Source organism: Ranitomeya variabilis, chromosome 5, assembly GCF_051348905.1.
Source record: "Ranitomeya variabilis isolate aRanVar5 chromosome 5, aRanVar5.hap1, whole genome shotgun sequence".
NCBI lineage: Eukaryota > Metazoa > Chordata > Amphibia > Anura > Dendrobatidae > Ranitomeya > Ranitomeya variabilis.
In genome coordinates, this window is record NC_135236.1 from 490,591,247 (window position 1) to 490,605,584 (window position 14,338).

General features: G+C 45.9%; 1 protein-coding gene across 2 annotated transcripts in view; it reads left to right on the forward strand.

Moving 5' to 3' along the window:
* The window catches only part of ANO4 (anoctamin 4), a 394,529-nt gene that overhangs the window by 280,676 nt on the left and 99,515 nt on the right, over window positions 1-14,338 (forward strand). For both annotated transcript variants that reach the window (XM_077265595.1, XM_077265596.1), the window contains one exon: window positions 11,657-11,763. In XM_077265595.1, coding sequence (XP_077121710.1) covers window positions 11,657-11,763 — 107 coding nt within the window. The remainder of the gene's footprint in view (window positions 1-11,656; window positions 11,764-14,338) is intronic.

The window sequence follows — 14,338 nt, forward strand, 5'->3', positions numbered from 1 at the left end:
TTACCCACTATGGTGGGGAGTGGCCTAATGAATAGCACCCTTAGCTCCCCCCGGAGGCCCTGCTGTGAAACATATTGGTGTCTGTGATACCTGATTGGAGGAACTCCTTCAGTGCCATCGAACGTACCATGGCTCCCCTTAGTGGCAGAGCCACAGTACTGCAACGACCAGGACTCTGGGGCGCTGCACTCCCCCCTGGTTAAACACAGTACTCCGGGACTGGGAAGAAAAACAACAATACAGATTAGTGAACAGACATACAATTTTGTTGAGTGCAAAACAATAAGTATACTTGAACAGGCTTCCCTTTATGGGAGGTGAGGACACTTTTAACGTTACAAACATAGTCAACATTATAAATTACAGGCTATACATAACTCCTGTTACCCAACCGGGTATCCTACTTAGTGCAAATTCTGGAACAATAAATTAACATTGCCTTTAAGAAACATACACTCTTAGTTTACCAAAGGCCTTCCTATAATCACATTACAGGGTAGGGTAACTTCACATTCTCCTACTTTGAACCTGCAGGACCGCCTGTCCCTATGGCACCAGACCTACTGCCTCTCCTTTCTTTTACAGGACCGCCCCGTTCAGCCAGGGCCTACTGCCTTTCGCTACTATACATAGTATAGACATAACATTCCTTTCTTTTTAGAGAACTCTGAGCCAGCTCTACTCGGCTCCTTTAAGGACTCACTCTCTAACCCCTACGGGTTCGCTTTCTGTCCTTAGTAACAAAGTAACTTTCTATGGGGACGCAGGGTTTACCTTCTATCCTCACCTTCATCATTACTTCTTTACTTTCAACTATGCAGATCTCTACTTCTACCCCTGCGGGCTCTCTGCATCTTTTCCTTTCACAAAACATTATTTTCAGATTTCACAATTCAAACAATTTAAACACATATAACTTTTCATGTAAAACAGTTACATTTTTTTTCTCAAAGCATCATCATATTACCGTTCTAAAACAGTATCGCTTTCAAGTTCAATTCCACGCATCCCCTTTAAGAGGGGACCAAGCCTTTCTGAGGTAGCTCGTCTTCTCAGCCTACCAGTCCACGCAAAGGCTCCGGAATGGCATCTTCGCAAAGTGTCTTTTAACTAAAACCAGTAGGAAAGGTATCTTCGCAAAGTGTCTTTTAACTAAAACCAGTAGGAGGCACCCTTAAGCAGGTGCAACTATTTACAAGGAAGTTCGAATCATGCACAGTCCATGATTACTGCAGTTTGTGTAAAACTTTTGGAAAACAACAATAGTGACCCCGGGTCAACAAAGGGGTCACCTTTTAAAGTTTACCCTGGACGGGTTTAGCAACAAACAGCAAGGAAATAAACAGTTAACTATTTACAGTCTCAGGTTTCCGAGGCTTAGTTGGACGGCTTCCAGGGCAGCACCTGGCACTTAACCCTTCCTGGCCTGGGAAAAGTGAGGTCCAGGGCTACACCCAGTGCTGGACACACGCCGTTAATCCGTCTTTCATGTATGGTTAAATCATGCGCAGCGATGGAGGTCTGCGCAGCTTGAGTATGGGCATTTGTGGCAGCAAAGGTAGCGGCTGCTGCAAGATCAGTCACTGGAACCGAGTCAGCAGCTGTGGCACTAGCAGTCACTGGAGTGGTGTCGGTCATCAGGGCAGGGTGGCTCTTCCTACCTGCTTCAGATGCGGTTCTCCCGGTGCCGGTCTGCTCCGTCTCCGCTGGGGTCTGGAACGCTGGCTGCGGGGCCTTGTGCTGCGACGCTGTCATTTCTGCTTGCAGCACCTCGCTTTCCGGCAGGGCCTTGCTTTCCAGCTTCGGAGCGCTGGGACTTCTTCCCTGCTCCGGACCAGATGAGGCTGCCGACAGATGTCTGGTGAGGCTCCTGATGATGGCCTTCTTCCACCCGGCCTCAGTGCTCAGCTGCGTCCGCCGGGGTCGGTCGCTGAGCTCGTCCACTCCGGCCTGCAGGAATTCAGCATCAGCGGTGGACGCCTGGTTGCGGTGCCCCTCCGGGTGGCTGGGGGAGTCCTCTGCTCCGACCCCACGCTCCGGCTCCGGGCGGCTCGCCATGGCGTCCTCCATGTCGCTCGCCCCTTCTTCCTGGTCCTTTTCCCGCTCTCTTCTTCGTGGGCGGTTTCGTTTTCGTTGTCTCTGCCCACCATTAAGGATCAGGAGGCGGATCTCGGCTGCTGACGGACACGTCCTCAAGGGGCCGAGATATTTAGACTGGGCGGCCATTGTCTTTCGCGCTCTTCAGCTTGTTCACGCCCACTTCCACGCCCTTCTTCTTCTCCTGCGCTCTCCTTAGCGCTGTAATGGCGGCGGTTTTGGCGGGAACTTCTGGCGGCAAGTGGCAACACACAATCCTTGTAATAAAGCACAGTCCAAGCACGATAAATCACAGTTCCAAGGCACACATGACCTGATTCTTCAGGCTTAAGTAGATCCTGTTCGTGACGCCAAGTCTGCGGCGCGCCCCCACACCGCCGCAGGGCCGAGGGGTACCCGAAGCCGGGCCTCTAGGTCTCAGTCCTGGGGTTGTCACGGTGGCTAGACCCGGTCCGTGGCCCTGTCCGTCAGTGGGGGACGTCCGGTGAAATAAATGGTACTAATGGTGGTGTAGCGGTGCAGTTGTGGGGTGCAGGTCGCGGTAAATAACGAGGACACCAGGTTGCAGTCTCTTTACCTCTTTACTGGAGATCTCTGAGTCCTCAGTCCAGAATACGGTTCACCAGGCTGCGCAAGTCCGGCCGGTCCAATGGCACCTCCAGAGTCCTCCTCTCAGGTGGAAATCTGTGCCTTCCTTCTAGCGCTATGTGTTGTAGTCCTTCCCTGCTGTGCTCACGGAAAGTGACCCCACAACGGTTGTGTCTGTTTCTTAAGTTCCCTCACAACTCGATTTGATGTTCCTCTGTAATCCACCCCTCCCTGTATTCAGGTTGGAATGGCACCCGTTTGTCAGGTAGGCCTGGAGTTCTTCCGGGACCCTAGAGACGCCCCTCTCCCGCAATTGCCCCCCAAGACTTCATAGGTGATATGTGGTAGACAGCCGCCTGAGACCGACTGTCCTGCCGCTGTTTGGAGTATGGCTTGAAGCTGTATTCTAATCCACTCCCTCGGCGTTCCGGCCACCGGTATTGCGCCTCAGCAGGGTGCTGCCTCTTTCAACAAAACCCCTGCTGGTATTCTCCTTCTGCTTGATCTCGTTTCTCACTCAGCACAATCTGCCTCGCTTCTAGTCCTTTCTTGGGCACCGCCGCTAAGCTGAGCAGGCACGGTCCCGTTACGTTCTCTCAATGCCAAGCCTCTGCCAGGATCCCACCCCTGGCAGAGACCCTACAGTCTCTCCCTTCACAACACCCTCTGCCACAGGGTGTTGCTCCGTTCAATCCCGTCAGCGTTCTCTCCTAACTTCCTGCCTGACCCCCAGTTTACCCACTATGGTGGGGAGTGGCCTAATGAATAGCACCCTTAGCTCCCCCCGGAGGCCCTGCTGTGAAACATATTGGTGTCTGTGATACCTGATTGGAGGAACTCCTTCAGTGCCATCGAACGTACCATGGCTCCCCTTAGTGGCAGATCCACAGTACTGCAACGACCAGGACTCTGGGGCGCTGCATATGCCCTTCTTATGGCTGATTTCAGGCTGCCGCTTTGCCAGCCCACTCTCATCAACCTTCTTAGGCTTCACACAGGTAGCTGCTTTAACAGGTAGAGGAACTGGAGGGTCACAGACGGTCATGGCTTGACGTGGGGGTTTCTTCACGGGTTTCGCCCGTCTGGAGCGCCTCTCGGATCTAGATGGGGAAGACTTAACAGGAGCAGCAGGACAAGGCTTGTCAAATACTTTACGGAAGGCCACCAGGAAGGCCCCTAGGTTCATGACGATAGGATCCCCTGCTTCCCAGAGGGGAGTTATCCATATTAGAGCATCTTCGGCCAGGTAGGACATGATGTAACCCACCTTGACCCAGTCAGAGGGGAAACAAGCTGCATTCTGCAGGATGTAGCGTAAGCACTGCTTCAGGAACCCCTGGCATTCTTCAGGATTCCCATAGAACCTAGGTGGGTCAGCTGGGTAGTGCTCCTCCTCATAGGCCTGAAGTTGCTTGAAGAGAGCATTAGAGACAATAATTGGGTCAGAGGTCTCTTCAAACTGAACCACCCTTGGTGGAACAAATTTTTCAGGTTGCTCATACGGGCAGGAAAAAAGTTCATCATGCTCTGCGAGCGGTAGGACATGGGATACAGCGGGGACCATGGCCTGTGCAAACTGTCACGCTCACGCCCTGACTGGTGGGCGTGAGCTCGCGGGGGAGTGTGTGGCCCCACTGTGCCACAGACCAAACCTCCCTGGAAGGGGCGTAACTAAGTAGCTTCCTAGGTGTTCGCTGGAGCCTCTGATGGTGAGGTCAGACTTGTGCAATAGGAAGCTACCAGGTACCACTCCAGGGTGGAGTCTGGTTGTGGCTGCTGATCCCACTGGGGAACGGAACATAGACAAGCAAGCGGGCACAGCTGGCACATAGGCAGGCAGACGGGTACAACAGGAACAATGTCAGGCAGGCGGACACAGCTGGCTCTCTGGGAGGCAGGCGGGCACGGCTGGCTCTCTGGCAGGACTGGTGGACAAGACTGGTACACTGGAAGAACCGGTAGGGACCGGTCTGCAGGCAGGTATGTAGAACGGATAAGAACCTGTTCAGACACGAGGACCTAGGAATAAGTAGATAAAGACCGCAAGAGCGGATGCAGAGCGAAAGCACAGAAGCTAGAGCCAAGAACAGAAATGCAGGAGGCGGAGCCAAGAGCAGGAGGCGGAGCCAAGTGCAAAACAGCAGGAGGCGGAGCCAATAGCTGGAGGCGGAGCCAAGTGCAGACAGGCAGGAGGCGGAGCCAAGAGCTGGAGGCGGAGCCAAGTGCAGACAGGCAGGAGGCGGAGCCAAGGGCTGGCGGCGGAGCCAAGTGCAGAGGAGGTAGAACCGCAAGGAGCGGAGCCAGGTAGAACCGCAAGGAGCGGAGCCAGGTAGAACCGCAAGGAGCAGAGCCAGGTAGAACCGCAAGGAGCGGAGCCAGGTAGAACCGCAAGGAGCGGAGCCAGGTAGAACCGCAAGGAGCGGAGCCAGGTAGAACCGCAAGGAGCGGAGAGGAGCTGCGGGAGAGGTCTCTGCAGCAAAGCTGAGCAGAGCCACAAGGAATGTGGAGAGAAGCTGCAGCAAGGGATAACTGCAACAGCAGAAGATAAGCAGAGTAGAAAGGAGCAGAAACGCAGAAGTGAGGAGCAGAGGTAAAGTCACAAAGGTTCAGAGCAGGCAGAGCTGCAAGAGAGCGGAGTGTAAGCAGACTGAGAATACAAGGAAAGACAACAGGGAAGGAAGCCAAAGACTAGGAGACCGAGGTAAGACTAAGTACAGACAAGGCAATGGAACAAGACACAAGGACAAAGACACTGGGACCAGGATATACTGCCTCCTGGTGGGCGGACAACAAGACCAAGGAAATAACACAGAGAATCCTCCAGAGAGGGAGTAACTCAGAGAAAGGCCAGGCAAACTCAGAAGCAAGACACTAACTGAGCTAACACATTGCACAGGCCCAGAACACTGGGTGGAGCTGCACTATATACTGGAGGCCTCTTGGTAATTGGTCAGGAACAGATTGGACAGATGCACCTGATTCCTATAAGAACCAGAGAGTTCAGGCGCCGGCCCCCTATACACACACAGCCATGAAACATGCAGGAGAGCAGAGACATAGAACATGGTGCTGGCAAGAAACAGAAACCACAACATGACCTGGAGCAGTGGGTAAGATAGTGTGAGAGATGCGAGGCCATGCCGTGATGCCAGCAGAGTTGTTACAGGGGTCTCCAGCCATGGCCGATGATATTGCAGCATCGGCCATGGCTGGATTGTAATATTTCATCAGTTTTCATTGCTGAAATATTACGATTGCTCTGATTGGCTGTTTCACTTTCAACAGCCAATCAGAGCGATCATAGCCACTCCCCCTGTTCCTGTAGGTCAGGTGAAATTGGAGTTAACCCTTTCACCCGGCCTGCAGGAACGCGATCATTCTGTGATACAGCATATGCGTCACAGGTCGGATTGGCACCGACTTTCATGACGCATACGCTGTGTCACAGGTCGGGAAGGGGTTAAAAAGGGGTACCCAAAAAAACAATGTGGGGTCCCCCCCCTATTTTTAATAAACAGCAAAGGATAAGCAGACAGCTGCAAGATGATAGAAGATCCATGGATATTGGCCCCTTCCCAGCTCTCAGCTGCCCCCGAAATGGCGCATCCATTAGATGTGCCAATTCTGGTGCTTAGCCTTGCCTCTTCTCGATTGACCTGGTGCGTTGGCAATTGGGGTATTGGTTTTGTTGTTGATGTCAGCTGTGTAATATCCGCTGACATCAATCCTAGGGGTTAGTAGTGGAGAGATGTTTGTGTGCATTTCTTTCTTTTGACTGAGGAGTCAGTAATGGGGATATCTGATAGACACCTCTCTATTACTTACCCCTTACCCCTGAGCTTGATGTTAGCAGATAGACTTTTAAGACTTGCTCACAGGTGTGTGCTTTTCCTTAGCTGGTTGTTAAAAATAGGGGGGACACAATGCCATTTTATATTTATACCAAAAAAGCTGCCGGATATGCTCCACAGAGCTTCTTAAATATCTGACAGCTATATATCTCCCTCTGTATCTATCTATCTATCTATCTATCTATCTATCTATCTATCTATCTATCTAGAAGATTGCTTTATTACTTAGAAAACTGACATTAAATTATATACATTACTGTTTGTTAAAGATGATGGTAAAAAACGCATTGCATATGGATTGCATACCCATGTCATACGGATGTCATACGGATGCTTGTTGAGAAAAATAGTATTGTACGTGCATGACACTTGGTCTTTTTATGCAGATGAGATTGAGTCCTTAGATGATTTCACAGCCCACTCTATACTTTTTTGTGAAAAGTTATCTATATATATATATATATAAGAGGCATCGTGATTACTCGCTAATCCTGCCCCCTGCACAGTAGCTCCGCCCCCCACCCCATTACCACACAAAATCCCGCCCCCCACCACATCACCACACACAAAGCCACACACAATCCCACCCCCCCACATTACCACACATAATCCCGCCCCCACCACATTACCACACACAATCCCACCCCCCACCACATTACCACACATAATCCCGCCCCCACCACATTACCACATAATCCCGCCCCCTACCACATTACCACACATAATCCCGCCCCCCACCACATTGCCACAGATAATCCCGCCCCCACCACATTACCACACACAATCCCACCCCCCACCACATTACCACACATAATCCCGCCCCCCACCACATTACCACACATAATTCCGCCCCCCCACCACATTACCACACATAATCCTGCTCCCCACCACATCACCACATATAATCCCGCCCCCCACCACATCACCACACATAATCCCACCCCCTACCACATTACCACACATAATCCCGCCCCCCACCACATTGCCACAGATAATCCCGCCCCCTCCACATTACCACACACAATCCCACCCCCCCACCACATTACCACACATAATCCCGCCCCCACCACATTACCACACATAATCCCGCCCCCCACCACATTACCACACATAATTCCGCCCCCCCACCACATTACCACACATAATCCCGCCCCCCACCACATTACCACACATAATTCCGCCCCCCCACCACATTACCACACATAATTCCGCCCCCCCACCACATTACCACACATAATTCCGCCCCCCCACCACATTACCACACATAATCCCGCCCCCCACCACATTACCACACATAATCCTGCTCCCCACCACATCACCACATATAATCCCGCCCCCTACCACATCACCAGACATAATCCCTCCCCCCACCACATTACCACACATAATTCCGCCCCCCACCACATTACCACACATAATCCTGCTCCCCACCACATCACCACATATAATCCCGCCCCCTACCACATCACCACACATAATCCCGCCCCCCACCACATTACCACACATAATTCCGCCCCCCCCACCACATTACCACACATAATTCCGCCCCCCCACCACATTACCACACATAATTCCGCCCCCCCACCACATTACCACACATAATCCTGCTCCCCACCACATCACCACATATAATCCCGCCCCCTACCACATCACCAGACATAATCCCGCCCCCCACCACATTACCGCACATAATTCCGCCCCCCCACCACATTACCACACATAATTCCGCCCCCTCACCACATTACCACACATAATTCCGCCCCCCCACCACATTACCACACATAATCCTGCTCCCCACCACATCACCACATATAATCCCGCCCCCTACCACATCACCAGACATAATCCCTCCCCCCACCACATTACCACACATAATTCCGCCCCCCCACCACATTACCACACATAATTCCGCCCCCCCAACCACATTACCACACATAATTCCGCCCCCCCACCACATTACCACACATAATTCCGCCCCCCCACCACATTACCACACATAATCCTGCTCCCCACCACATCACCACATATAATCCCGCCCCCCACCACATCACCACACATAATCCCGCCCCCTACCACATCACCAGACATAATCCCTCCCCCCACCCCATTACCACAATTATTGTTATTAACTTCATTTTAAGTTAATTTACCACCTGCGTAAGCGCTATTGAATGTTGTCATTATTTAGTTTAGTTTAATTACCAGCAGCGTTAATTAGATAGCAGTGAGCATGCCGAGCGTTAGCTGGCTGGAAACAGCTAGTTTATATATATACACGCAGGTGTTGATGAATAGATGCCAATTGAAAAGATTATGTTTCAGATAGAGAGAAAAGATTGTTGTGTTGGAGACAGCAGAAAAACAATCACAGATGTTTTGTAATAGTGTGAAGGTGATGTCAGGAGAAGATGTAAATAAATGGGTGTTGTCAGAGGAGTAGTACTGAAAGGTAATCTGCTGAGTTCATCCAATTGGGGCTGTATAGGGAGATAAAAGGAAAAAAACTTAGTTTTGAACCCCGACAGTAAGGGAACGAGGAGGTGAAGAAGAGCCAGCAAATTAGACCTTGACAGAGAGGTAGGAGGAGAACCAGGAGAGAGTGGAATCCTTAAAGCTAATAGAGTGCAGTATAGTACCAACATCAAACTCAATCCATGGTCAAGAGTGATGCTGTTTTTGAAAAAAGTAGGCATGCTTTTCTAATCCAGGGAAACCTATTTAAATGGAATCTTTCACCAGGTTTTTACTATCTATTCTGAGAAGAGCATAATGTAGGGGCATAGACACTGATTCCAGCAATGTATCACTTAATATACTGGGTGCAGTAGTTGTGACACAATGAGCTCTCATGTAGAATGCAGCAGAGCTCGGAAAGCTAACCCCGCCCACAACATCGCTTTCTGTGTAGATTGTCTATTGACCGTAAGCATTGATTGTATGGAATCAACAGCACACAGCCAAACAAGTGACTCTTCTCCGAAATGTGTCTAAGCCCCTACCTCATGCTGCCCTCAGATTACATAGCAAAAAAAACTACTGACATATTCCCTTTAAGTGTGTAGGTCTATGTAAATAAATTATTTAAGAATTCAGCAAAATACAAAAATACAGACAACAATTAAATTGTGCAAAGATAAACAAATTTCAACTTCAGAAATTACTATTTGGTATAAATATTTCAGACATATGGAGGATGCATAATTAAATATAAATTATCTAGAATATCTAAATAATCTAATGCAATCATACAGATACAATTATTCATACCACGCCCAATGCAAGTTATGTTTAATAGCAAAATGTACAAACTTTTTGTTGTTTGCAATAAACAGTTGAATCAAGAATAACTGAAGTATCTTAACACAGCTAATATAACAAGTGGTTTATCTTAATTCAACACAATATGCCTCTCTTAATGACTACTGCAGTCTCAGAGTTATTAAACCCATCTTCATTACAAGAGTCTTTAGTCCTTTGCAGAGACACACTCTGGTTGGTATTGACCTGCTGCAAACATGATGCATAGCCAAACACCAGCTTCTAGCATCGTTCCTGGAGAAACTTAGCCCAGTCCTCATGGGCAATGACCTCCAGTTCACTAATATTCTTAGGTTTGTGTGCTGCAGTCACCTTCTTCAAGTATGATCAAAGATTTTCTACCAATTTCAAGTCAGGCAACTGTGACAGCTACCCCAAAATCTTCCAGCACTTCTTCTGAAATGAAGTCTGGTGGACTTTGACGTATGCTTCAAGTCATAGTCCTGTAAGAAGGTCCAATAACACCCAAATTTCATAGAAGGTAGGATGTTTTCTCTTAGGATCTCCTGATACTTGATTGAATCTATCTTGTTTTTTTAAGTCCTGTAGGTTTTCAGTGTCAGAGAAATCAAATCAGCCTTAGAGCAGCACCACATCGCCACCATGCTTCACTGTAAGCAGGGTGCTCTTTTCAGTGAATGCTACATTCTTCCTCCTACCACTAATTCATTAGTCTGAAAAGTAACAGTTTCATTGCTTGATTGAACAGAATCTTAAAACTTCTGTGGCTTGTTTATATGGTTTTGAGCCTTTTACAGCCAACTTTTCATGAGTTTTGGGTCAGTAGAGTGTCTTGAAATTTGGGCAAGGAGACCATCAGAATGCAGTATGTACTTTACTGTGCAAGCTGAAACCTCAGTGTCTGCTGCCACCAAAGCTAAGTACTAAAGATGATTGTTATGAAGGTGGTGAATACTTCTTTGACTGTAGTAATGATTAAAAATAGCATTGTGTATTGAGTATGGAGAAACCGCTTGTTATATTAATTGTGTTGAGGTACAGTATTTCAATTGTTCTTATTTTGATTTGTTGCAAACAGAAAGTTTGGTAATTTTTGCCAATAAACCTAGCTGTGGGTTGTATAATTTTGATTGCTACCATACTTTTTTTTATTGCAACATATTATTAAATCCTAATCCAAATGATTTCAGGGATGCATGGTTGTTTAGATGCATTGGAATCAGATGCCAAAATACCTTTTATTTAATATGTAGACTTTTCATTTTACAGTACGTTTACAATATTTTAGTTTATTTCAGGACTCAATAATACATCTGTCTATTTTTGTAAATGTGTGCATGGAATAGGAGCAAGGGAGGGAGTACTCTACTGTATTGCACAGGCTACACTTTAAAGTACATGACACATTGAGGATGACTTAGAGAGTAGATTTGGTAACACATCAGCTTTCATTAAAATTATAATTAATGTTTTGTGCTAATACTTAAAAATCCCACGTTTCTAAGGTTCCAGTCACAAGACTTCAGGTAATTTGATCTTTGTATAGCGCTATCCAAGGTACTGGCCATGATTATTGACACTTTTTCATTTTAAATTGAAAATCCTTATGCGGAAAGTAAGTAAAAAGCTACAGCAAACAGTAGATTTTCAGACATCATCTCTCATACAGTGTTCTATTATTTAAAATATAATAAAAATGAATGTTTGCTGAGAAAGTTTATAGCCTTTCTTCAGGTTTCCTAAAAAATTGTCTTGTAAAATATAAGCAAAATATATAAATTGAGAGATATTATATGTTATAGGTTATAACTGAAATAACTTTTTTTTGCAATTTATTGTAGTTTTATAATAAACAACAAAGACACCTTTTTCAACAATGCCACAAGAAGTCGGATTGTGCATCATATTTTGCAAAGAGTTAAATATGAAGAGGGGAAAAATAAAATAGGTAAGCAATACCTAGCACCTTTTTCTTTTTTAAAGTGCTTGTAATATCAGGTTTTATGATGAGCGCTCTTTTACAATGTTACTGTGATGTGCCAGCCAGTTTTAGGCAAAGTGTGGCCTTGGGCAAAATTAAAATGCCGAATGATAATATATTGCATCTTCACGCAAAAACATTTAAGCTCTGATTCATCAAAACCAGCATTGTTCATGCCGGTCTTGTTGAAGGGATACGTTTGTATCAGAGGCGCCTGATTCATTAAGAAGCACACCACTTCCTGCATCATGGGAATGGTCATAGTGGTGTATGCCTGCATGCAACTCATCACAAATCTTATTCCTGTCAAGGACTGGAGTAAGATTTGTGGTACACCACAGGTTGTCATGAATTACATGAGTGGGTGTCGCCATGTCCCGTCATGCCCTAGCTCCACCATATTTGGATTAAACTGATGTGAACACGTCAAATGTCACACAATTTTTATGCAACTTGAAGGTATGCAAAAATCTTCCAACTTTTCAGTGTTTTACAGCAAATTTCTGGTGGAAAAAAAACTTTGATGAATCAGGGCCTTAGTGTGCATTTTCACAAGTCTATTTCAGACAAACCCCAATTCTCTATATTTAAGTCGTTAGGCACTTGTTTATTGGTTTACACAAGTAAATGAAAATTAATGGAGATAAGAAGTTTACTAATATGATTGTTCTTTCCCTACACAATATCATGTAATCAGCAGCACATCACCTTTCTACATGGGGTGATGTGCTGCCGAGAACAAAGATTTTAGTCCCAGCAATAAACCATCCTATCATCTGATGAATATGCTTTTTCTTATTCCTTGGGTAATTGTCTACACCTTTACACCGTACTAAGACTTGTGTGCTCTGCTGGTAGTTTTAAATGTACAGTGACATGTAAATGTTTGGGCACCCCTGGTCAAATTACAATTACAGTTATTGTGAATAGTTAAGCATGTTGAAGATGAAATGATCTCTAAATGGCCTAAAGTTTAAAATTACACATTTTCTTGGTATTTTAGGCTATATATTTATTTTTTTCCATATTTTACATTTTAAAAAATTACAAAAACGAAAATGGGCTGATACAAAAGTTTGGGCACCTTGCATATTTAGTTCCAAGTAGCACCTGTTTTGAAAGTATGACAGCTTGCAAATGCTTTTTGTAGCCAGACAAGAGTCTTTCAATTCTTGTTTGAAGGGTTTAAATCCATTCTTCCTTGAAAAATTCTCCCAGTTCCGTGAGATTTGTGGGTCGTCTTGCATGCACTGCTATTTTGAGGTCTAGACACAGATTTTCAATGATGATCAGATCAGGGGACTGTGAGGGCCATTGTAAAACCTTCAGCTTGCGTCTTTTGAGGTACTCTATTGTGGATTTTGACATGTGTTTAGGATCATTATCCATTTGTAGAAGCCATCCTCTTTTCAACTTCAGCTTTTTTACAGATGTTGTTATGTTTGCATCAAGGATTTGTTGAAATTTCATTGAATCCATTTTTCCCTCTACCCACGAAATGTCCCCTTGCCATTGGCTGCAACACAACCCCAAAGCATTATTGATCCACCCCCATGCTTAATGGTTGGCGAGATGTTTTTTTCTGAAATTCTGTGCCCTTTCGTCTACACACATACCTTTGATCATTGTGGCCAAAGAGAATGCATCATGTTTGTTTAGATGTTCTTTTGCATACTTCTGATACAGAATTTTATGATGAGGTCATAGGAGATCTTTTCTTCTGATGACTCTTCCATGAAGGCCATATTTGTGCAGGTGTCTCCGAACAACAGAACAATATACAGTACCACAACTCCACAGTCTTCTAAATCTTTCTGAAGGTCTTTTTCAGTCTAGCAGGGGTCTTCTACTTTAGCAATCCTACGAGCAGCTGTCACTGAAATTTTGTTTGGTCTTCCTGACCTTATCTTGACCCCCACTGTTGCTGTTAACTGACATTTCTTAATTATATTTCGAACTGAGGAAAGGGCAAGTTGAAAATGCTTTGCTATCTTCATATGGCTTTATCCTGCTTTATGGGCCTCCACCATTTTTTATTTTGAGAGTGGTAGGCAGCTGCTTAGAAGAACCCATGACTGCTGTTTTTTGGAACAAGGTTAGAGGAGGCTGGGTTTTTATAAAGCTCGGAAATTTCCATCACCTGGCCTTTGCTAACGATGATACTGCACAATTCATTACCCTAACAGGCTATTTAAGGTCTGAAACCTTGGTCAATGTTATCTTTGCTTTTTGTAATTTTAATAATGACAATATTTTTTTTGCCTAAAATACAATGTCATTTTTAGCTTTGTTATCAAATAACTTTATTGAAAATGTTCATGTCAACAAATAGGGAACAATGGCAAGGATGGGTACAGTAGCAATGAGTTGCAATACAAGCTTAAGGAAACAGTACAATGGGAAATGAGGGAAAGGAATGAAAATAAAGGGAAAACCACTCAACAGTAGTGTTTATAAACCTTATAGAATGGTTAGTAGTTACAGTAGTTTCTCAGAGACAATAAAAGCGTTTAACAAATAATTGCCGATCAGGAGAGGTATC